Source organism: Heteronotia binoei, chromosome 7, assembly GCF_032191835.1.
Source record: "Heteronotia binoei isolate CCM8104 ecotype False Entrance Well chromosome 7, APGP_CSIRO_Hbin_v1, whole genome shotgun sequence".
Lineage (NCBI taxonomy): Eukaryota > Metazoa > Chordata > Lepidosauria > Squamata > Gekkonidae > Heteronotia > Heteronotia binoei.
In genome coordinates this window covers 54,008,916-54,034,885 of record NC_083229.1, presented here as the reverse complement: position 1 = coordinate 54,034,885, position 25,970 = coordinate 54,008,916, and the positions used below count along the sequence as shown (strand labels likewise).

The window sequence follows — 25,970 nt, the reverse complement described above, 5'->3', positions numbered from 1 at the left end:
TGTGTGGGAGAAGGAATTGGCTGTTGTGGAAGGAAGTTCGTGTTAGAGAGTTATCTGCCAGGGAAGCTGTGTGGATTGGGGGAGGGCATCTGGGTACAGGCTAAGAAGGAGGTATCTGTGTGATTGTGTTACATATTTCAAGGTCATATGTTCAATGAACTGGCAATCAATGTTCTCCATTTAGAAGCCCAGGGGGTGCATAGTGGAGTCTCCTGATGTCTTCTGTCTGTATATCTGTAATACATCTATACCTGTTAAATGGCTGATCCCTGCTATAAAGGGACAATTGCCAGAACAACACAGTTGCTGACATTTCTCCACGCTTTGTTGGAAATGATACAGCAGACATTTTTAAAAGATACAACTTTTTGTGCACTAGAGGCAAAAAATAATTCCCCAAAGGTCAAACTTAAGTAAGTAGAAATATGGTTATCGTATCACCGGTACTGGTATCTCTTCAGCTAAGGCAATGTGTTACTAAGACTAAACCCTGGCTGTTCCCTGTTGCTTATCTTAGTGACAGCAGCAGTAGTTTCTTAGATGAAGGACAGCAGGGTGTGAAAATTAGACTCCAAGCTACCCAGCAGTGCTTCATCCAATCTTCCATTTTTATAATGCAAGTAAGAGATCAGGGTCCCAGCTCCAGATAGGTGATAAAGAAGCAGTGAGAAGCAGCTGGACTCAGAGCAGAAAGCCAGCATACCTGTTCATATTAGTTATATTGCTTGCACCTTCCATGGGGCTTCAAACATACTGCTGTTCCTTCCAGGTGTATTTTTAACTTCTAAAATGGGCTTGGAATACAGATGAAAGAAATCCTTTCTCCCTTATTTAGTGGGCACAGAGCAGCAGATGTTCAGTGTTGGACATGTCAAGCTGCCTATTAAAGAATGAAAACAAAATAACACATTTCAAAATCAAGACTTTCATGAAATATTGTAGGTTACTTAGGGTGTTGTTACAAGCACTATTCAATAGGTGCTGCTTTATGTTCCATGCTGCATTCACTATTACAGTTTATGTACCAGCTTAGCAAAGAGCTCCATTTTACGAATAAAAAATAATGGAATAATGTGATATATCCACCTCACAAATGCTATCTAGAGGAAAAATCTGGTTCTCCAGCTCAAGGGGTGAAAAGTTGATCTGGGGTAGTCTAAAGCTAAAGGTAGTCCCCTGTGCAAGCGCCAGTCGTTTCCAACTCTGGGGTGATGTTGCTTTCACAACAGTGAAAGAGGGGAGGGACAGTGGCTCAGCAGTAGAGCATCTGCTTGGTAAGCAGAAGGTCCCAGGTTCAATCCCTGACATCTCCAACTAAAAGGGTCCAGGCAAATAGGCATGAGAAACTTCAGCTTGAAACCGTGGAGAGCCGCTGCCAGTCTGAGTAGACAATACTGACTTTGATGGACCGAGGGTCTGATTCAGTATAAGGCAGCTTCATATGTTCACAACGTTTTCATGGCAGATTTTTTATTTATGTTATTTATTTATTCCTCACATTTATATACCGCCCTCCCTGCCGAAACAGGCTCAGCGTGGTTTTCCATTGCCTTCCCCAGTCATCTACACTTCCCCCCCAGCAAGCTGGATACTCATTTTACCGACCTCGGAAGGATGGAAGGCAACCTGAACCCAGTTGCCACTGGGATCGAATTCAGGTCATGAGCAGAGCTTAGGACTGCAGTACTGCAGCTTTATCACTCTGCGTCATAGTCTAGGCAGTCCCTAATATAACATACAATTGCAGTGGCTGATGGGATAATGAGCAAGAGCATGTTGGCTCAAACATGTGGAAACTTGCTTGACTCAATGCCCATGCAGCATGAGAACTGCAAGAGAAAGGCCTAGGCAGTTACTGGAAAGTAAACAATCCCTATTACAGAGGCAGCTCCCATATAGTGGTCATGTATCATAATAGGGCTGTAGCTATCTAATGTAACTTACAAGTCAAATTTCAAAGTGATGTGTATGCTCTTCAGTTAGCCTCCTTTATCTGGTTTTGTTTTCCACCAAAGATGTAACTTCCAAGCTGTGAATTCTCAGGAATGCAATAGGGCAGTTCCCTGAAATCACAAAGAAGAGATCAGAAGCAGCTGCCCTTTAAAGCAGGCCTATCAATTTCTCCTGAAGCCCTTGGAAAACAAGATAGGGGAAGTATCTCTGAGAAAAAAGATTAACACATGCCATTAATAGATAGATAAAAGGAAATAGCCAAAAGTCTTTGGCACCTTTGAGGGATGCATACCATAGCATATAGTGTAGGCAGAACTATACAGCTGTCAGGTTTATAGTTGGATAAAGCCAGCTCCATGGAGTAAATCTGTGTGGAATCACCTGCAAAATACGTCTGTAAAGTCTGTATTTGAAGTCCCTCTTGGAGGCAGGGGAATTTCATACTAAGCACACATAATACTTAAACTGAAGACACTTAACAGTGTTCCCTCTACGCTGTGCATGTGAGTGGCTGCTCATTAACACAGGACGTCCCACTCAGCAGCAATCTGGAACCATGCAGGGTCTTGCATTGCCTACTGCCCATTTTAAGATTACAGCAGTTATGTTCTGCTCTGGATGTTAACTGCTCAGCCCAGTAGAGGGAACATTGTGCCCAAATACCCTCAAGTCAGAGCTTAAGTCAAAGTATGTGGTCATATCTGCACTAAAATGCCGTCTAATCACAGTAACATTACTGCAGATTGGTATAATTCCCATCTTGGTAGTTAGATAACAAAGGAGCTCTTTTGATCACCACATCTTGCCCTGTTGAGTCATCATGTGTGCTGGTAGAAAATCTTTCTGACACTGGCCAAGTACCAATAGAACTCAAGTAGAATAGTCTGGCTCTACCCTTAGTCAGTAGGACAGCAATGTAGGGAGAGGAATTGCAGAAATCCTTTTATGACACATAGAAGTTAAGATGCAAATGCATAAATCTTCCGTACTTGCTATTCCGTTCTGAAAATGGAGTCCTTACAGACAAATGTAGTCTTTAAAGAAAGAGCAGCTGTAAATACTTTCAGTGCATGGACTGCACTCGCAACTGAAATGAGTTGCTAAAAATACCAGCGATTATAGGCTATATAGTAGTAGCCCTTTAGTGTATATTACTTTAAAGAGAGATTACTATTTATTTATTTATTTATACTAAAATATAAATATACTAAAAGATGATGAGCTGTTTATATAGAGATGCTTACAGAAATAATAGCTGTACACAGTTGCCTAAAAAAATATAAAGCACAGAAACTGTTGGTGATGCAACAAAAAATATTTCTTCTAGTAACCTGTTGTAAGAGAACATAGTTGGCACAAGTTGGTTGGCAAAAGCAAAGCAAACAAACCCAAAAAAGAGATTATCTCTACCCAAATGTGAACAAAATGGGGAACAATGTCAACACATATGTTAATAAACAATAAAGTCATAAATGGCACAGATATTTGCTTCGAAGGACTCTACATAATCCAGTCAGTCATTTGAAAAACTTGTAGTAGAACATCAGTAGGAATATAAACTACAAAAAAAATTGTTGCCAAAGTGCTCAGATGTCAATTAATATGCAGAACAATGTGCAGTGTTCTAATTGATCCCTGGTGTTAAGCTGGTTTATTGGTCCATTTTACAATCAGCCTTACTCACAGATAACAGAACAAATGGGGAAATTGTATCTTGCGTATTCATTGGAAACATAAATGCTGCTGCAATCCATTTATAGCAAACTGTTGGTACAGTCCTTAAAAGAACCCATATTGTCCCAATAAGAATCAGTCTTGGCTTGGCCACCAGATCTTCAGATCTAGGAGGGTCCATGGCTTGTGGGAATAAAATGGATCTTTCATATTGAAGGAAGTTGCTTATTCATTCTGTATAGGAAACTCACATGTGAATTTTGCTGTGATAACAGTTATTTGGGGGTGGAAAGTGCTGGCAAGTTGCAACTGATTTACGGTGACCCAGTCAGTCAGTCAGCCAGCCAGTCAGTCTTCATTACAAGCCATATGGAAGTAGAACCAAAAACATTAACGGTGACGTCGTAGGGCAGGATGGCCAACGGTAGCTCTCCAGATGTTTTTTCCCTACAACTCCCATCAACCCCAGCCATTGGCCATGCTGGCTGGGGCTGATGGGAGTTGTAGGCAAAAAACATCTGGAGAGCTACCGTTGGCCACCCCTGTCATAGGGTTTTCAAAGCAAGAGACATTCAGAGGTGATTTGCCTGTCTCTGCATAGCAACTCTGGATTTTGTCATTCCCTGCATGCCACAGCAAAGGAATTGACATCAGCTGAACTTCTTCACACAGCTATATAAAGGCACCTGGTAGCTTGAAGCAGGGGAGAAGTCTGCCTTGTATTGAGCTGCACAGCCATTAGTAATACCACTGTGTCTTCATAATGAAAAAAATAATGAACATGTAAAAAGAATAGAACAAAGTTTTAGTCCAGTGGCACCTTTAAGACCAACAAAGTTTAATTTCCAGAATCAAACTTTGTTCTATTGCTGCAGACCAACTACCCCCTGCCCCAAATCTATGTAAAAAGAATGTTTCACATGGTTCTAAAAAGCAATAGTTTCCTGGGAGAGGGTGATTTTTTTCCCCTGTGGAATACACTTCTTCTATGTACAAAAGTACCTTCAGCTATTTATAGCATGTCCACATGTGCTTAATGCTCAGCCCAGAATCCTATTTGCAGAGGTCAACCAAATTGCATTCCAAACCTAGCACTGATTTGAAATAATGGTTTCTGCAAAACTTGTCACTGGATTACTCCTTCAGAGACGTAGATAACTGGCTCCTTTGTTTTCTTAATCCAATTAAGAGCCCACATAGCAGCAAAATCTGAGAAACAGCGGAAGCTCAGTTGGCAAGAAAGTTAGTGGACTGTGACTCAAATGGAAAAGAGCTTTGGTTGTCTAAAAACCTTTAGAAGTTTTCAGAACATGCCTATAACACACTTCAAATTCATCCCCCATTGAAACATTCTGCTGTTCAGGTTTTCAGTGACACCCCCTCTTGATTCTTTCTTACTGCCATTTCCCCCCTTTTTCTGAAGTAGGGTTGCTAGCCTCCAAGCTGAACCTGGAGATCTCCTGCTTTTACAACTGATCTCCAGTTGGCAGAGATCAGCTCCCCTGAGAAAAAAATGGCTGCTTTGAAGGGTGGACTCTATGGCATTGTGCCATGCTGAGGCCCCTTCCCTTCCCTTCCCTCCCCTTCCCAAACCCTCCCCTCTCCCAGATCCACTCCCAGTCTCCTGGTATTTTCCAACACAGACCTGGCAACCCTATTCTGAAAGCACAGATTGATACATAATGGGCATAACAGAAATGTATATTTATTACAAATAATTATCAGTTTTATACGTTCAACACAATAATTCTCAGCATTCTGTGAATTGCAGTTTCATGAGAGTGCTGATCATTTTCTGTTAGATACAGATCAGTTTTTTGTCATGAAACTTTGACCCAATTTATCTCTAAGCAAACTTTATTTTAGTAAAATGAAGATATTCACAATCACATTCCAGGGGTGCATGGCTTGGGGATCAGTGCAGGGGTGTCTTTCTGGGTTGCACTGGATTACAATACCCAAAACATTCAGAAATATCCCAATTTTATGTACATCTAAGAAGTCCCACTGAATCCGAAGGAACTTACACTGAATCCGAAGGAACTTAAATGTTAGACCTTTTTAAAATAAGAACATTATTAATATAAGAACACCATACTTGAGTCTCTTCTCATCTCCTCCTACAGTTGCCTGAGTTTTATAAAAATGAAGGATAACTGTCAAACTAACCAGCCTGTAGAGTAGAGGCACCTTCTGTTTCGTAAGCCAAAATGCCCTCAAAACGAGGATGGGGAATTGTCAGGTGGACACCTGGCTTAATTAGGATCTTTTACTTTTGTATACAGGATTCCACGTCCAGAAATTAATGCTTAAAAATATTAGGGACTCTAATTAAGTAAAACAATTACAATTTATTCCAGAAAAATATAGGCTTGCATACAAAATAAAATACTCATAAAATCATACACACAGTCCTAAGAAAAATAGATAGAGATATGGAGGAACACATGGGTAGACAAACAGGGTGATATTTACCTATCGTAGTCTTCAAGGAAGGCTCCAATGACGACAAGCGAGGAAATGGAAGAGGGGACCCGAAACTTGGCCTTAGAATCGGGGATGGATCTAGACAGCGGAATTAGGATACTGCTAGAAGAACACCTGTGGGTAGCTAGTCCACAGGTTATAAGGACTATCTTGAGCCCTTAGGGGATGGGAGGTACGAGGGAGGAGGAAGGTGGTCAGCTGGTGCATGACCTCACAAAAAGGGGAGGCTTCGCAGTGACCATAAGGGCTGGACTACTGTGAGAGCCAATAGAAAGTTCATTGGTGGCACCTAATTGGGTGCCCATACCTGACCAATGAACTGGCTTGAATCCTGGATACCTGAGTGAACTTTCAGGCTGAAATGGACCAGGGTGGGGATGCTCCAAGGGGATAATCTATAGAAGAATGGGGGAAATCACTGGGTGGAGGTGTGCTTGAGTTTATCACACATCTAAAAAGGTGACAATAGAGGGCCAAGTTGTTATCTAAGGTAACACCTGGTTTACACAAAGGAACTTGGCTCTGGCTGAAGATGGTCTTCCTCTTCTTCTATCTTCTTCTTGGTACCAGTCTTTGTCTTGGGTTCCACTGGACAAAGACAGTGGCGGTTGGGCAATTAGCCACGCCTGAGGTGGGTTGATTGCCTACAGGTGACATCTGGCGAGTACGTGAGCCGTTTGCTTTGCTGGAATGGAGTCTGGCCTGGTAGGAAAATGGCTGCATGTGGTGTTAGCCCTCCACGGTGGATTCCATGGTCAGTGCTTCAAAACCGTTCGCCTGGATAGCTCCTGGCGGCGCAGTCTCCTCCGCTTCACAGTCGAGATGGATGTCATACAGAGTGGCAGAAGGCCCTCTGTTCTCTTGGCAGGCACTCTTGTACCGGTCTTGAGTGCCTTTGTAGCATTGTGGCTGCTAGTACTGCATAAGTCCCTTTTGCCCCTGAATAGGTTTACTCACACTCTCTGGCCAGACGTGTGTGAGCTACTTCTCCAGGTGATCTGGCAACCAAGTTGGTGATTACGATGTCCTGCAAGGGGTTTTTCCTCACAGTTTCTCTAAATTATAACACCATGGAAGATCAAAAGATCACCTGAACCAAGTCAAGGCCTTCCACCTGCCACTTTTCTGCAGGTCAATCTGCATAATTAAGACATCAATAAGAAAATTAATTATGTGCTTACAAATGGATAGATTTTTTTTTTTGCAAGAATCATTCCCTAAACTGGGTATTTATAAAGAAACTGAACTGTATTGCAGATTTAATGTTCAAGCTGATCTAACTGTGATATATGGGTAATAACACAAAAGATTAAAAGGAAAAAGTAGAAATAACAAAAATTCATTCCTTGTCCACTAGCAAATGAACTTTAAAAGATTAGTCTTTTCAAGGAAGCTCTCTCTCTCTCTGAATCCTAGGAGATACATTTTTAGGGCTATTAGAATTTTCTTGGTGGTTTGGGTGCGTAGAATTTAGAGAAGTACTCTGCAGAGATGTGATTTCATTCTAGGACATCAATTTCTCCCAATATATCATAAAGTCTTTACTCCAAAGTTTATATTTTTTCCAGGGAAATTTCTGCAGTTCAGATAGCAGTGTAATTCACTGCTATTTTAATATGCATATATGTTTTATATGTACACAATACACACAAACACACACACATTAGAGTAAGTGGAGAAACAAGATGAGTCATTCAAACTGAGTTATCCAAGCTGCAGGATGTGAAATGGAACATAAGCACTGCGGGATGTGAAATGGAACAGCATAGTATAGCCTGATCTCTTCTAATTCTGGAAGCTAAGCAGGGTCAGTTCTTGGATGGGGGACTTTTCAGAGGAAGGCAATGGCAAACCACCTCTTCTTATAACCTCCCTTGAAAACCCTAAAGGGTTGCCATAAGTTGGATGCAACTTGACAAAACTTTACATACACACACTCATAAGCTCTACATGACAAGGAGAAATTAAGCAAGCAAAACTTGCTCATGTGATGGAGACAATTCAAATTTCTCCACACCAGGGAACTAAACACACAGGATTTGTCAGGCTTGGTTTATCCAAAGGTCATCATAAACTTTATTATCAGGTCTTTAAAAATATATCCTGGAAACATGTCTTCTGTCTATTGTACGCATGCCATATTGCATTTTACTAGGCTTAATATTCTTATTTTTTACACCAGACACAAAGAGCTCCAGAATTCCAGTGTTTGCAATGAAGCAAACAAGTCACAAAGAGTCATCTTCTGACAATAACAGATCCCAAATGAGACATACCCCCAAATCTCGCATTCAATTAGTGAAAATTGTGCCAAATTTGTTTTATCAAGATTCCTTGCCAATTATGAGAGATCAAGTAGTTACCAGAAAATGGTTTCAAAGTTGCCCTTTATTTTAAAAGATTTAAAGTCTTAAGGAGCAGATTCTGTCTGTAGATGTAGCACAAAGAGAATTAAGCAGTCAAAGTATTCCTTTTGTCTGTAGGAGCAAATCAACCTTAATTCCTGATTTGCTGGCAGAATCTATGCTGTTTTGCTTTCTAGAAACTGCAGTTTTTGGTTCAGTTTCTTTCCTGTCCCCGCACCTGACCAGTCAGATGTAGAAATATTGTCAGTGTTCCTAGGAACCACCTTAGGGGCTGAGCTTTTGTTACAGAATTGTTGAACCTAGAGCTAAATTTACTCTTTCACATGAGACCCATAAGGCAATCTGGTGTGCTGAATATTCTTAAACTAAGGAAACTGAAGGACAAAGATGGCTGGGAAGCACAAAAATTAAATGTGCACAAGGCCTGAGAGAATAAGATGGAGCAAATGCTGAAATTCCCAATGGGAAGTGCAGTTTCTACAGCTGCTGGTGCTTCCTGCTCCAGGTTGCCTGGAAGATTTTTGCTGTTATCCTCATCTGTTCTTCCTCAAAACCGCTTCACAACCCTATATGGAATCCTAAAGGTTCTTATGACCATGTCGCACACTACATTTTAATATCAGTTAAGATTCAGCCATTATGCTACAAAAAATGACAAACCAGAGAGCAAAACATGCCTTTTGTCAACTTCATACAAAAACTGCATGAAAACTGTATTAATTTATCTGGGACTAAGCCAGCCCAGTTTTGCTAATCCACAGTATGATGACCTTGAGACTGAACTAATGTAACACTGTAGCTCCATGTCAGACTGCCCTTGAAGACAACAATTAGTGCAGAATGCAGCAGATAGAGCGCTGGCAGGGTTTACAATGTTTTAAACATGTCAGCCTGGCCTGTTACACTTTACAATGGTTGCCAATTAATCTTGTGTTCTATAGTGCTAGTGCGGGTGTTAACCTCTACGAGACCTCTTCTGCCTAATCCCATAGATGTCCACAGAGCAATTTTGATAATCAGACCAATGATTATTAGCTGCTCCTCCATTTAGAGGGTTTAATTGTTGTTGCTCAAACTCATGCTTTCTCTGGGGCTACCCCCATGCTGTGGAATGGGCATCTTGAGGATGTGAGGAAGAGCCTGACCTTATGCTGGTTTCGGAGGCTCTGTAAAACCAAGCTATTTTCTTGTGCCTTTGGTAGCCCATGAGTGCAGGCTATGGCTTGCTTCCTATGGTCTTTACTGTCTGTTGCTGTGATGCTTTGTTTTTATGTTTATTTAAACTGCTTGGTGTCCTGTTAATCTGGACAAAAGTGGGATGCCAGAATTTTTAACTAAAAGAACAATCTTGATGACATGATGATATGGCTCAACACCAACAAGGACTAGATCTAAGATCCTTACCCACAGGACAATCCTTTACTTATAGCCTTAGGTGAATGATGGCAAATCACTCTTCTGCAAAAAATCAAAGTTCTGCACTTATTTATTTATTATGTTAAATTTATGGATCACCCAATCCCTGCTACTGCAGGGCTCTGGGGAATGTACATCATTTCATAAAAAATAAAAACATTAAATCACTCACAAATCAATATTAATACTAAATTTCTAAAAAGGTCGGATGGTGACATTTCTTCCAAATGTCTGAGGTTACCTCACAGATGGGGGGCATTATTTGGATACATTATCACACTGAGTGCAGAAAAAAACGCTGTGCATGACAGTGGCTGGCTCATTCTTCAGGATGGGAAGGTCCTGAGGTACTTGCGACCTACAAATTCCTACACCTCTATATATTCCAGCTATGTAATGATATTTTCTTAGTAACATATAGCTAGAAAGCCATGTGGCCAGATCTTGCCTGCTTGTGTACATGCAACATTGCCCTTCTTTAGAAATGTAATTCAACGCCTGGAAAGATAGCACAATACATTACCATATATTAAACAGACCTCCCCCTCTATTTCCTCCTTTGACTTTGTCCACATGTTTTCACTTTAATTTGATCCCAGCTCTTCATGATGACCTCAGATTCAGGCCCAATAGTAATGATGAAGTCAAGAGCTGGGAAATGACAAAGTCTAATCCTGGAGTTCAAGCTCTTATAAATCACAACTATTGATTACTGTGCAGTAGTTCTTACCAGCCTATTATTGGGGGATCTGGCACTTCACCTGCTTTTTGAGTTAGGAGTGATAAATTCCCACAAAAGGAATTTTCCATTCAGGGTCCTATCTATGGCTTCTGAGGTATGGAGGAAGGACAGGTAGGCAAGCTCAGGACTCTTGCTTTGCAAGTACTGCACCAACGAAAGATCCAGTATATTTATTAGAAACAGCCAGTATATTTAAAATGTTTTTATTGTATTTTATTGTTTTATCATATGTTGTACTCTGCCCTGAGCCCCATGGGGAATGGGTGGAATAGAAATATACTAAAATAAATAAAATATTGTAATTATTTGAATTAATTGGAATTAGATATATTAATATATATTAAATGAATCGAATGGATATCAAAGTTATCCAAAACATTTTTGTTCAATTATTTTTAAAGGCACACATAATTTTGTATTGTACTGTGGTCCTTTTGGGGACACTGAAAATATTACCTTTGTGTGGATTGTCAACTTGCTACAAATGTACCTGCATATGTGGAAAGCTTTAGTCCTTTGGATCAATACATTACTCCTGTTGCTTTATCAGAATCAGTAAATATAGCAGTAACTTTCTACTTGATCCTAAAACAATTTTACAAAATTATTTAGGGTACAGCTGTGCCTTTTCAAGACCTCTGAGAAAGCTTAATTCATTTAGGATTAGGACATAAAAGGGAAAAGCCTAGCTGTGTTGAATAACAGTGCAGATTGCTGTGCTGGAGGCTGATCCAAAGCCCAGAGGTGACATCTTGAAATGGTCCAGGACAAAAGAACTGTAGGAACATGTATGTTGGGCTTGACTGAAACATGATGCTGACAAGACAAAGAACTTGTGCATGGTCATTATCTTGTTTAAACTTAGCATGCTAGCACAATATCAACAAGGGCTATGAATCTCTGGTATGCAAAGTCAACACGAGTATCTGGTTTGTATAGGTTGCAGCACAGTTTAAATGAGATCCTAGGGTGAAAAGTCACATAGGAAAGCTCTTTTCTCACATGTATTCAGTTCTATGTCTGAACATCTGCTTGGAATCTCTGTCTTAGTCAAGCAGTGAATGAAGGCAAAGTTCCTAAGCAAGCTGATTTTTTTCTTAGTTGCATTTCAGCTTTTCTTTATTTAGTCTAAGTTTTGTCTTGCAGTTTATATGTTTTCTTGAAATTACCTTCATGATTAGCAAGGGGAACTCAGAAGCAGTTTTAATCATGGCTTGTCCTTTATTGGGGTTAGGTGGGATGCAATTGGACCTTTGGATGACAAATGTGGGAAAGGATTGCTTAAGGATGATGTGAGGCAGCAGAGAAACTGAATTCTTTGCATCTAAAGTCATTGTACAAAATATGGAACTGTTGTTTTTGGGAAAGGGGCCTGAAGAAATTGGTCAAACTGAGGAGAAGAGAGAGGAAATTTGACTTTACAAATTAAAAACTAATAAGTCCAGAGTCCAGAAGGGCCTACTAGCCAAGTCTTCTTAAAAAACTCAAATGTTCATCAAATGATCTTATGTTCATCTACTGTAATGAGAATTTGAGCTGGGAAGTGGTCCACAGTCTACATTCATATGTACGCATGCATTTTTCCAACTACACATGATAGTGACACCCACAAGATATAGCATGCAAACACCGGACTTGTTCTTGCAGTTTTCACCTCTATAGCTTAACCATGACCCCACAGTTGATAAACTACTTTTATACTAGTTGTACTGTAAATTAGTTTGAAAATTTGGGAAAGGACTCTTAAAGAAAAGCTGGAAGAAAGGTTTTGTAGAGCCAGGGCCCGACCACCTACTAGGCAAATTAGGCAATTGCCTACAGTGCAAGCAGTCCAGGGGTGCAGAATAGTACACCTCTCCAACCTCCTCCCCTGCGCTTCTTGAAGTCCCAGAGAGGTGCAGGTGGTGGGACTTTCTCCCCTGGGGTGCAAAAGTAGGGAAAGGATCTTCCCACCTTCCCCTCTCGGAGTCCCCAAGAGGCATGGGCAGTGGGGATTTCCCTCTGCTTTTGCACCCCTGGAGTCTCCAAGAGGTGTGGTCTGTTGGGGCAACCCCTTCTCTAGGGTCACTGTGGCCCAATCTCTCCATTCTATCCTATGGGCCCATAGGATAGAATGGACTCCAGAGAAGGGGTTTAAAGTTTAAAACCCTTTCTATAGGATTGCACTGCTGGTGCTCACTCCATTCTGTCCTATGGACCCATAGAATATAATAGCCCAATCTCTCCATTCGATCCTATGGGCCCATAGGATAGCATGGACTCCATTCTATCCTATGGGCTCCTAGGATAGAATGGAGAGACTGAGCTGCAGCGACCCTGGTGGGGGGGGCGCAAGCAGATAGCCTTGCCTAGGATGCCAAACAGTCTAGGTCCAGCCCTGTGTAGAGCCGGGTTTATGAAAGCTGGTTTCAGGGAGAATGGGCTATGAATTCAATAAAATTAAATTTTAAAATTGTGTTCTTCAGGGTTCAGTTTTATATAGTTACCAGTACAATCCTATGTAGAAAGGTGTAACTCTGCTTAGTATTGCCCTGCTTATGTTATTGTGTGAGTCTCAGATCTGTCTGTATTACTTTTGTATGTTAAGGAGCTACTCCTCTGATTGCCAGATACTGGAGACAAAGAAATACAGTTATTTTCATGCCTTATGTTTGGGTGCCTAGAAGCATATAAAGAAAATGCTGCAATAGGTGGACCTTTGATGTGAATCAACATCACATCCAGGTAGGGTTGCCAAGTCCAATTCAAGAAATATCTGGGGACTTTGGGGGTGGAGCCAGGAGACTTTGGGGGTGGAGCCAAGATCAAGGCTGTGACAAGCATCATTGAACTCCAAAGGGAGTTCTGGCCATCACATTTAAAGGGACGGCACACCTTTTCAATTCCTTCCTTCCATCGGAAATAATGGATAGGGGCACCTTCTATTGGGGCTCATAGAATTGGACCCCCTAGTCCAATCTTTTTGAAACTTGGGGGGGACTTTAGGGAGAGGCACTAGATGCTCAACTGAAAATTTTCTGCCTCTACCCCCCAAAACAGCTTCCCCCAGAGCCCCAGATACCCGCAGATCAGTTCTCCATGATTTTCTATGGGAATAAATCTCCCTAGGGAATAACAGAGTTCCCAGCAGACGTTTCCCTCCCCTCCCCCCGCTTTGGGACGACCCTGAAGCAGGCGGAGGGTCTTCAAACTGGGGGATCCCCTGCCCCCACCTGGGATTGGCATCCCTACATCCAGGCCTCGGATTCAGCAGGAGCTCACAAGCGCAGCTCCTGAACCTTTCTGAGGGTTCCCTCTCCTCCTCCCCACCTTGTCCATTGAATAGTTAAATGATGATGTTAGAGCCTTGTGGGACCTTGCCCAATTCCGCAAGGTTTGTAAAACAGCAGCTCTGTACTTTTTTGTCTGGTCTTCAACTAAAGTACAGAGCTGCTTAACAACATGGTATGGAACTTAGCACCAATATTTGTTGTTCGATATTTAAAGTGCAATTGTTAATTTTAATTGATCTTACTGTAATTGTTTTTATTGTAAGGTTTTATTGTTTTATTGTGGATTTAATGTTTTTGTTAGCTGCCCTGAGCCTGCTTCGGCTGGGAGGGAGGGATATAAATGCAATAAATAAATAAATAAATAGTAGGTGCACTTCATAACAATCCCTGGATGAGCTCCACCACCTATTTTTCTACAAAGCAACCCCTGAACATCATATACATATTGCTATAGCTGCTAATACTTTTTAATAGTAGAGGATAGTGGGTTGATGTTTCTTCAGTGGGAGCTAATAGATGGATATGGTCTCCTAATAGCTGAAAATCTCCAGGTATTTTGAAATTAGATACTTTCAAAGCTTGGGAAAGATAACACCCTTCCTGCTAAGAGGTGGGGACAGGGAGGCAGGCAGGAACTTAGGCAGAGAAGTTTGACCTGAGACAACAAATAAAGAAAAAGGAAAATTCTATCTGGAATTAACTGGAAATTAGGGACCTGTTTTTAGAGCTGTGCAGGTTTCTTTCTGGAAATCAGATGCAGAAATTCTCCCTTGCATTTTTGCATGAGTAGAAAGAGTTCCAAAACTGGAGCAAAAGCTCATGCAATCAGGTGTGTGGATTTCTTCCTATGACTCCTTTTGCAATAGACCCTACAAGTTTGCATCCCATATCATTGCCAAGAGTTTATTATCACCCAGAGCAGCTTTTAGAGATCAGAGGGGGACTCTACTAGGAAGAAGTTAGCAAAAGTCAATTTTAGGAACTTGGTGTATTTATTGAAGAGTTGGATTCAACTCCATGACTGATTCCACAGTAACAGTTGCTCTGCCTCCAGGCTTCTGATTTTCCTGAATCAAGCAATTGATTCTCTACCAGTTGCTGCATAGCTGCATTTTGACCTTAGGCTCCCTCCAATTTCTCCTGCATCTTCCTGATCTTGTTTTTTTAGAGATCAGGAAGATGCAAGGGAAATTGGAGGGAGCTGTGGGTCAAAATGCAGCCATGCAGCAACTGGTGGGGAATCGATCACTTGATCCAGGGAAAGCAGAAGCCCAGGAGTGGAGCAACTTGCTACTGCGGAATCGGTACATGTGTTTTTATTCAGAAATGGTACTCCTGAGTGGCTGAGTGTAAGTGAAAAGCCTGGGAATAACATTGGACCCCATGTTGCTGTTAGTAAAACAAATTTCAGAAGCAGCTAGAAATACTTTGTATTACCTTTATCAAGTACTGTTTGCCTATCTTGATAGTGTTACTGTAGCATCGATCCAAAAGCAATACCAATATCTAATCAATATATATATGGCTTTAGCAATGTTAAGAATATATAAGAGTGCTTGCAAAAATAATCTTCTATAGCAGCTTGAAACAAAGGAGTATTAGCTGAAAGAGAGAAAAAGGGGAACTGCGACAGGTCATTGACCTTGTTAAAACCACAAGCAGGAAAACATAGAACAAAACCTGAAATGTTTCTAGAGAAAGAGGAACCAGGGTTTACAGAGGCCCTAGGAAAGACCCTAAAAAGGACCCAGAAGGTTGAAAAACAATTCGGATTGTGGTAAAAAATATGACGTAGGCTCCTTGAGAACATGAGTGTTTTGAGCTTACAGTTAGGGTGAAGAAACCCTATAAAAAAGGGCAGAAATCTGTAACGGTCGTTCAGACTTCCACCTTTGAGGCAGATGCCTAGGAAGTCTGATCCCACACGTGTGTTAATAAAGCTGTTTTTTTCCCTGATTTTTCGTCTCAGACCTCCTTTTGTCATTGCACCTCTCAGTAAGAACCACCAAGCGGGCGTTTTCCTGCTACATATTTTTGGTGCATTGGCCTTGGGTCAGGTCAGGGTTTTGTGCCCTGGCCGCTTGGCCCGACCGCTTGCCACTGCAGGCGGGGGAGATCTGATCAACGGTACGGAGCTCCCAGCCCTTTTTGGCTGACCGTCATCTCCTACCCCGTCTTCAGTCTCTGTTCGGTCGGCGCCCAGACGGACCTGGACAGACGACAGGGACCAGCTTCTCAAATTAGTAACCACTCCGGATTGTAAGTATGAGCCGTGTACACTGTTGGTAGACCCTCCCATGGAGATTGCTTGGCATTAGGCCCATCTCGGGGGGAAGGCGCGCTTGGCCTCCGCGCTGCAGCACCCGCGGAGCCCTGCAGTTCGGGGAAGACAGGGGCCCTGTTGGCCGCTTCCCACTGCAGCCTTCCAGACGGTGTCTGCTTTTCCGTAGGGACTTTAGGCGAGGACCGTGCTTCTTCGGCCCTTTGTGGGGTGTGCCTAGCCCCCCGGCTCAAAAGCCGTGTATTGAAAAACAGAGAAACAAAAATCCAAAAAAAAAAAAAAAAAGAGTGGAGAGAAAGGGGCATCACACCTCCCCTTGAGTCTTGCAATTCCACTAGAAGTAACTTGATCTGTCTGGTATGTTTGCTGTGTGCATGATGTGTGCCTGAGACAATACTTCGTATTGAAGCGATTGCGGATCTGTCAGTACCGCGTTTCCTGCCTGCGCGAGCACGGTAGGCCGGGACCACAGAGAAGCGGCTGAATAGGCTCCTGTATGTGTTCTCCCCTCTCCCCTCATTGTTTTAGTTGTCCTGTTTGTCTAGCAGGGGGAGAGCCGCAGCCTCATCCATGCCTTTATGAAACAGCTGATTATGACTCATGGACCCCTGGTATTAGGTTTCTCAACTTGATTGGCCCCTGGGTATACACGCCCGGCAAGCTGTCCCTCAAGTGGGAAGCGATTCTTTGCCATTTCCTTAGAATTCAGCTGTGGGCGGGATCCAGCAGGAAGACCACTGCGTGGCTCTTGAACCGACGCAGGAGGTCCTGTAGGACCCCCTCCACCCGCGGATGGCCCTCCGGTTGGACACGCTGGTACTTCTTTAGGCAGCAGGAGGGTGGCCGCATTCACGCCTGGACAGTCCCTAACCGCACCGCACAACCCCTGCGAGATAAGGGGCCGGTGCAGTGGGGGAACGTAGACTGGGCTCCACTGCTGGCCCGGGACCCCGAAGCCTTGCAGCATTTTCATTATTTGCATTGTGATGACTGTAATTAGTAGAGCACCCCATCATTACTGAAACTGCTAGCCCAATGCGTAGGAGCAGTGGTGATTACCAGCTACCCCCGGCCTTGAGCCAGAACGATCAGCTCTATTGGAGCCCACCCCAAAGGTTCCGACGCATTGTCTACCCTTGGCTGCGCCTCACCGATATTTGGGTTTGGGTGTGGCAGCAGCAGCTGTGTCAAAATTATAGCCTACAGTTGTGGAAGGGGAATCTTCCAGGGCACTCGGGATCTGCTTGGCTGATAAAGAGCCGGAGGAAATCTGCGGAAGGGGGGTGGTGGAACACCTATTGGTCCCGGTGGTACTTTCTCCGGTGGGAAGCCGGTGGACGATTAGCGGCCTGGGAGATTAGAAACCAAACTGCCCGGCCCGACTTGCGCCTTTTGGGGTTGGCAGATTCTCCAGAGGCTAGGGCTGCCGCTTGGCAGTATCAAATCTTGCATAGTAACCCGGCCGTGCTTTCCGCGGCCTTGGGGGCGCTACATTCTTTTCGGTGCTCCCAGTGCCCTGATATACCTTACCCCGTTCCCTCCTCCCTGCCACCCCCTTCGGGAAAAACTTCGGACCCTCCAGCGTCCTGCTGCGTCCCCTGGGAACAGACTGCCCCACCGCCGTCTGGGGAGGTTGATCCCTTTGTTGGGTTGTTCTGTTAAGCCATCGAGATGGGCGGCTCCCAGTCCACTAACACCCCCTTGGATTGCATGTTGGCCCACTTCAAGGAGGGCTTCACTGATGACTATGGCGGGCCGGGTCAGACGCCCTTTCGGTTGAGGGCATTTTGCGAGTCTGAATGGCCGACGTTTGGAGTAGGGTGGCCCGCAGAAGGCTCTTTCTCTGTGGACCTGGCCCAGAAGGTCTATCATATTGTTGTAACTCCACCGGGTGACCACCCGGACCAATTCCCTTACATTGACTCATGGCTGTCTTTACTCCAAAAGCCGCCCCCCTGGTTAAAACAATGCATGAAGTCAACGAAGAATATTTTGGTAGTGAAGCCGCAAGAGCGGCCTCAGAGGACAAAAAGCGGCTGCCGCCCTCAGAGGGCTGGCAGCGCACCCGACCTTGGGAAGGCTTCCTACCCCTGTAAAACAGAAGTGTGCGACCCTCAGAGGTCGTTGGTGCGGTCCCAGTCAAAGCCAATATACCCCAGCTTGGAGGGGGGCATGGAGGCACTCGACTTCGAGTGGCCTCCCCCTTATGTTCCCGCGCCTCCACCCGCGCCGCCCCTGCCGACGGTTCGGCATGTGGGTGCTGCGGGAGGGGGAACGCGCGCCCCCGTTCAGGCGACTCCGCCCGCGGTGCCGGCCCCAGTGGTGGGCACGCCGGCGGCGGCAGGGGTGAGGCAGCATCGTATGATCACAAGGTCCCAGGTGCCGGCAGCCTCGGGTTCAACGCCATGGGGGGGGGAGTTCCCGTGGTGGAGTCCTTCCCTGGCTGAGATGGTTGACAGGAGAATGGAAGCCAGGAGAGGTTCTTTCCCGGGTTGCCCCGCGTCCCCCGCCGTCGCCAGTCTGCCCCCTCCCGGTTCTCCCCTGCAGCAATTTGTGCGTACCCCCGGCAGTGCAATTCGGGTTAAGACCCAGGCGGCTGAAGACGAGGAAGGTGCTCCCACAGGGAGCACAGCGGCCCTGCCCAGCCCTAGCGCCTCTCCAAGCACCCCGGCGGCCCAAGTAATGCCGCTGCGGCAGGTCCAGACACCTCAGTTTTTGGGACCGGGCAACCAGGTGCAGGGAGGTCAGAGCCGCTATCTTTACACTCCCTTCTCTTCTGCCGACCTTTTAAATTGGAAAACTCATACGGCCTCCTACACCGAGAAGCCAGAAGCTCTTACAAATCTCCTGACTAGCATAATGGGGACTCATAGCCCAACGTTCTTGGACTGCCAGCAACTTTTCTTGACTCTTTTCACGACTGAAGAGCGTCAGCGTATTTTTAGAGCAGCCAAAAAGAAGGCTGAGGAAGCCACCCCGGCTGGGGAGGCTAACCCTGCCCAATGGTTGGCCGAGAGTTTCCCCGACGCTGACCCTGGGTGGGACGCAAACAACACCGATCATATGAGGCTCTTAAGAGCTTATAGAGGTTACCTCATAGCTGGAATGCAGGAGGCAGCTAAAAAGGCCACCAACATGAGTAAAATCGGTGAGGTCTTGCAGAAGCCAGACAAGGCTCCCGGAGCCTTCCTTGAGCGATTGTATGAGGCCTACCGCTTGTATTCGCCCTTTGACCCCGAAGCAGCTGAGAATCAGCGGATGGTAAACTGTGCGTTTGTAAGCCAGGCCGCGTCAGACATAAAGCGAAAGCTGCAGAAGCAGGAAGGGTTTGCAGGCATGAATATTACTCAGTTGCTAGAAATTGCCCAAAAGGTGTTTGTGAATCGGGAGCAGGAAGTTAAAAAGGCAGAAGATAAAAAGATGAAAATGAAGGCCGCCCTGCTTGCTGCGGCCATAGGGGAGCGGAATAGGAACCAAGGCGGTGGGAGAGCTCCCGCGGTGCCCCAGAGGGGACCCCAAAGGACAGGAGCTGTGAGGCCACCGTTGGCACGAAATGAATGCAGTTTTTGCCACGAAATTGGACATTGGCGAAATTCTTGCCCGCACCGAAGCCTAGCTGCCCCTCCCGTTTCTGGGGATAGAGGAAGAGGCCGCGGGGGAATGCAGCCCTTGAGGGGGCGGGAGAGGGGACCCCGCTACGACCAAAGAGGACCCATGGGAGACATGGATTTCATAGGCCTGGCTGCTATGGGACTCCAGGACCCATGGGACGAATAGGACAGACCGGGTTCCCTATCACTTGGCCCCGGGGAGCCCATGGTCAAAACCAAGGTGGGGGGCCGTGAGCTATCGTTCATGATTGATACCGGCGCTGAATTTTCAGTCGTAAATACACAGGTGGCCCCCACCACCAGACAGACTATGCCCATTGCGGGAGCCACTGGAAAAACCGGCCCAAGACCTTTCCTCCAAGAACGTATTTGTGATTTGGGAACACATTTGGTCCAACACAGGTTCTTATATGTTCCTGAGTGCCCTCTCCCTCTGTTGGGTCGCGACCTCCTATCCAAATTAAGAGCAGCCATCTATTTCGAAGAAGATGGCCAAGCCAGTGTAGAGTTCCGGGCTAAGCCCGCCGGTGTTCTTGTGCTCACTTGCCCTTTGGAAGAGGAGTGGCGACTCTTCCAGGGACCCCCAGAGAAAAGTCTCATAGATCAATGGGCCTCCGTTGTCCCTGGGGTGTGGGCGGAAGACAATCCACCGGGCTTGGCCCGCCACCATGCTCCAATCATTATTGAACTTCAGCCAGGTGTGCAGCCTGTTCGTCTGCGGCAGTACCCCATCCCTTGGAAAGCCATAGAAGGCATTCAAAAACATTTGGACAGACTATTGAAATATGGCATCCTCAAAGAGTGCCAGAGCCCTTGGAACACCCCACTGCTCCCAGTTCAAAAGCCTGGAACAGGCGAGTTTAGGCCATGCCAGGATTTACGCGCAGTAAACAAAAAGACTGTGACCTTGCACCCGGTAGTGCCGAACCCCTATGTCTTGTTGGGGTTGGTACCACAACAGGCGGACTATTTCTCAGTCTTGGATCTCAAAGATGCGTTCTTTTGCCTGCGAATTGCCCCTGTGAGTCAGCCTATATTTGCGTTCCAATGGCAGGAGCAAAGCACTGGAAGAAAGCTCCAGTACACTTGGACGCGCCTTCCCCAAGGTTTTAAAAACAGCCCTACTCTTTTCTCCAATGCATTAGCACAAGACCTGCGGGACTTCGACGCCGTCCCGGGTGAGTGTGTCCTAATTCAGTATGCTGATGACTTATTAATAGCTGCCCAAGGACAGGAGCGCTGCTACCAGGCGACCCTCGAACTTTTGGACTTGTTGTGGAAGGCAGGGTATAAGGTGTCAAGGAAAAAGGCGCAGCTGTGCCAAGCCCAAGTGCGGTATTTAGGGTTCCACGTATCCCAGGGAACTCGCACATTGGGCCGTGAAAGGAAAGAGGCTGTTTGCGCCCTGCCAGAGCCCACGTCCAGACGTCAGGTTCGGGAGTTCCTGGGGGCAGCAGGGTTCTGTCGAGTTTGGATCCCAAATTTTGCCTTGATTGCCAAGCCCCTGTACGAAGCTACTAAAGGAGGGGAGCGAGACCCATTCCTGTGGACTGCTGAGCAGAAAAACGCTTTTCAAGAGCTGAAACGGCTGTTGATGGAAGCCCCTGCATTAGGGCTGCCCGATGTGGAAAAGCCTTTTACCCTTTTCGTTCATGAACGGCAGGGAGTGGCGATTGGTGTGCTGACTCAAGCTCTGGGCTCCTGGCAGCGCCCTGTCGCCTACCTCTCAAAGCAACTGGACTCAGTCGCTAAAGGGTGGCCAAGCTGCATCCGAGCCGTTGCTGCGACTGCAGAACTCATCAAGGTAGCCGACAAGCTGACCTTAGGGCACGAGCTCGAAGTGCAGGTGCCCCACGCCGTCCTGACCCTGATGGACTATAAGGGTAACTATTGGTTCACAAACAGTCGGATGACGAAGTACCAGGCCATGATGTGTGAGAACCCGCGAATTCGCTTGACTGTCACGGGAGCTCTGAACCCCGCATCTTTGCTGCCTATCAGTGACCAACCTATTGAGCATGACTGCATCCAGACCATGGATGAGATCTACTCCAGCCGTCCTGACTTGACGGACACCCCCTTCTCCGACCCAGATGTCGAATACTATAAAGATGGAAGCAGTTTCGTGCAGGGCGAGCATCGTTATGCTGGCTACGCGGTCGTCACATGCCAGAAAACTGTGGAAGCACGACCCTTGCCGCCAGGAACATCTGCCCAGAAGGCCGAATTGATTGCCCTGACCCGTGCCTTGGAACTGGCAGAAGGAGTGACTGCGAATATCTACACCGATTCCAAGTATGCCTTTTTGACTTTGCACGCCCATGGAGCATTGTATAAGGAGAAAGGACTTATAAATGCTGCAGGGAAGGCCATCCGGTACGGGCCGGAAATTCTAAAACTATTAGAGGCCGTTTGGGCCCCACGCAAGGTCGCCGTAATGCACTGCCGGGCTCATCAAAAACCCCTTAGTCCCGTAAGTATGGGAAATCGGAAAGCCGATGAAGCTGCTAAATGGGCAGCGACCCAAGGTGTTGAGCAGGAGCGAGATGCGTCTGCTTACCCCGTGTTCCAGGTTAAATTGTCTGAATGGTGCCCCCGATATAGCAAGGCTGAGGAAGCGTGGGCTGAGGCCCAAGGGGCTTCCAAAACCCGAGTACAAGGGTGGATTCAGCTACCCGATAATAGGCTGGTTGTTCCTGATTCCCTCGCATGGCCCCTTGTGCTACAAGCACATGATGGAACTCATTTTGGGAAAACTGCGTTGGCAGAATTATTAGATAGGCAGGTGTATATTGCAAAATTGCATAGCCTGTGTGAGAAAGCTGCCCTTCGTTGTGTTTCTTGTGCCCAAAACAACCCACGACAGGGTCCAAATCGTCCCCCAGGTATCCAGCACATAGGGACAACCCCCTTTGAGTCTATTATCACTGATTTTACAGAAATGCCTCGAGCGGGCTGTTGGAGATATTTACTTGTGTTTGTGTGTACCTACTCTAATTGGATTGAAGCTTTTCCGACAAGAACGGAAAAGGCCTCAGAGGTAGTGAAACATTTATTAAAGAGCATACTCCCCTTCTGGGGTCTCCCAATAACAATTTCCTCCGATAACGGACCGGCATTTGTCCATAAAATTGTACAGGAGGTGTCACGGGTGTTGCACATTAACTGGAAGCTGCACGCAGCCTATAGACCGCAGTCTTCAGGAAAATGTGAGCGGGCAAACAGGTCTATAAAAGCTCAGCTTTCAAAATTGTGTCAGGAGACTAGTCTGAAATGGCCAGACGCATTGCCCATTGCCTTGTTCAGATTGCATTGCATGCCTAAGAAAGGGCTAAAGGTTAGCCCATATGAAGTGGTCTTTGGTAGACCACCACCTATTGTAAAAGGGATAAAAGGTGACCCGGCCCAAATTGGGAATCTTGTTTGGTTCCAAGAGATACAGTCATTGGGGAAAGCAATGAATGATGTATCTAAATATGTGTTAGAGACTCTCCCTTTGCAGGTCCACAATCCGGTCCACCCGTTCCAACCCGGGGACTCCGTGTGGGTAAAGATTTGGAGAACCCAGCCGCTCCAGCCACGGTGGAAAGGCCCGTTCACTGTCTTGCTTTCTACCCCAACTGCAGTTAAAGTCCAAGGACTGCCCAGGTGGATCCATTGGACACACTTGAAGCGAGCGGCCACTGACTGGCAGGTGCAGCCGGCTCCCGGGGACGGGTTGCGACTGAAGCTCACAAGAAGAAACCGCCCTCTGGACCTCACTCACCGGAAGTAGTGGGGTTCCACAGGCAACTCCCTCTGGAATCCTTGCTTACCGGAAAGAGCAGGATTCCACAGGCACCGGAGACGACCCTCCGCTGCAGTCACACAGGAGCTGACTGCTCTACGCGCGGGAGAAGAGCCATCACGGAGCGTCGGCCGAAGTGCGGCGAAGATCTGTGTATATACATGTTTGAGCTAGAGGCTACCCCTGAGGCGAGTGTAGTATTAGCTGTTTTGCTTGCCATAGCAGTCCTGGTAATCCTGTTCCTCGTATTTTACCCTTATCTGAAACGACTGTGCCAAGCAAGGTTGATCGACAGGTTCCTTAGAGATCATCTGGACAGGTTCCTTAGAGATCATCCACCCCCAGCGTAAATGCTCCCAGAGTTTTTTCAAACCCACGGCTACCTTTTGCCCCTGCTGGGGGGAACAGTTTTCACGCTCGTTTTTCTTGCTGCCATTTGTATTACGCTGTGCTATATAAGCTATAAGGAGAATAAGAAACTGAAACAGAGGTTTAGGGCGGTTACAAACCCCAGAAGAGATGCTGCGTCTCACCCGCATCGCTATTGTATTGCTCTGGATGGAGATACTGATGGGATGGGGGGTAGGGGTCCCACCGAACTGGCCGGGGCTGTGGCCAAGGGATGTAGGGATGCGGCCCTCAGCTCCGAAACCCCCCCGTGTCGTGAGGTGCCATGCTTGGAAGATCCCTCTGGACACCCAGATTTCGTTCGACACGGGTGATGTGCGTTTCCCACGAACCTGTGGAAACCGTAGAAAGCACTCCTTTAACCCCCGAGCGTTCCATAATCCCGCTTCAACCTATAGCCCGCTCCAGGAACTCCTTTCTCCAGACATCCGAAAGGTCTTAGCCCCTTTTCCTTTTGAGAAAACTCCAGACCATCCCTATCGGGTTCCACTAGAGTATGTGTCAAAAGTGGCTAACCTCTCAAAATGCTGGCTCTGTGCCCACACTCGTGAGGCGGGCGGAGCCCTGGCTTGGGGGCCTTTGCATGGTCCTGATTGGATAATGAATTCATCCAACTCCCCTTATATAGGCTTCCAGACTTTTGGCCTAAAAGTTTTCCAGACCCCAGACGGTAGAAATACATCTTGGATAGGCTTTAATTTAAGAACAAAACGAAGTTCCTACGAGAAGAGCTCAGGCCTACTTGACTTTCTGCGTGCCCTCATACCTGGTTGGGGAGTCTCTGATCTGCAAATCTATACTAGAAATCTTTCCCGCATACTGCAAGAGGGGCTCGAGAAAACAGCCTCATCCCTATTTACTCTGCAAAAAGAGGTTGACAGTATTGCTAATGTGGTTCTCCAGAATCGCAGGGTCCTAGACCAAATGCTTTCAGAGCAGGGTGGCGCCTGTGCGTACCTGGGAGAAGTCTGTTGTTTTTATGTCAATAAATCCGGTCAAATCCTTTCAGGAGTAAAGACCCTTAGGGGCCTAGTTAAGCAGGCCCAGGGAGCAGATAAAGCGTTTGATTCCGGGTCAGACCTATTCCAATGGCTGACCAGCTGGCTCCCAGACTTCTCTTGGCTGCGACATGGGTTTGTTATAGCCCTCACATTCATAATAGCCGCCCTGATCATCTATGGATGTACCCGCTGCCTACCAGGGATACTGAAGCATTGTCAAAAGTTGCTTTCACCCTCGGATGGGGAACCCGTGTATGAAATGATGAAAACCATCCGCCAGCAGTATGTGGCAAAGCAGGCGGACCCCGAAAAGGCTAATGGAAAATCAAACTCCGTTTGAAAGAGGGGAAATGTAGCATCGATCCAAAAGCAATACCAATATCTAATCAATATATATATGGCTTTAGCAATGTTAAGAATATATAAGAGTGCTTGCAAAAATAATCTTCTATAGCAGCTTGAAACAAAGGAGTATTAGCTGAAAGAGAGAAAAAGGGGAACTGCGACAGGTCATTGACCTTGTTAAAACCACAAGCAGGAAAACATAGAACAAAACCTGAAATGTTTCTAGAGAAAGAGGAACCAGGGTTTACAGAGGCCCTAGGAAAGACCCTAAAAAGGACCCAGAAGGTTGAAAAACAATTCGGATTGTGGTAAAAAATATGACGTAGGCTCCTTGAGAACATGAGTGTTTTGAGCTTACAGTTAGGGTGAAGAAACCCTATAAAAAAGGGCAGAAATCTGTAACGGTCGTTCAGACTTCCACCTTTGAGGCAGATGCCTAGGAAGTCTGATCCCACACGTGATTTTTCGTCTCAGACCTCCTTTTGTCATTGCACCTCTCAGTAAGAACCACCAAGCGGGCGTTTTCCTGCTACATTACCACACTGGTCCATGCCACTGTAACATCAAGGCTAGATTATTGTAATGTGTTGTATATGGAGCCACCCTTGAAAACTGTTTGGAAACTTC

At 45.9% G+C, this 25,970-nt stretch overlaps 1 protein-coding gene across 1 annotated transcript; it reads left to right on the top strand.

The window, feature by feature from the left end:
• Positions 1–18,639: 18,639 nt before the first annotated feature.
• On the top strand, positions 18,640–23,577 carry LOC132575519 (uncharacterized). Its single transcript, XM_060244334.1, has 2 exons — positions 18,640–19,722; positions 20,023–23,577. The coding sequence occupies exons 1-2, from the start codon at positions 18,640–18,642 to the stop codon at positions 23,575–23,577; spliced, it is 4,638 nt and encodes a 1,545-aa protein (XP_060100317.1).
• The last annotated feature ends 2,393 nt before the right edge of the window (positions 23,578–25,970 follow it).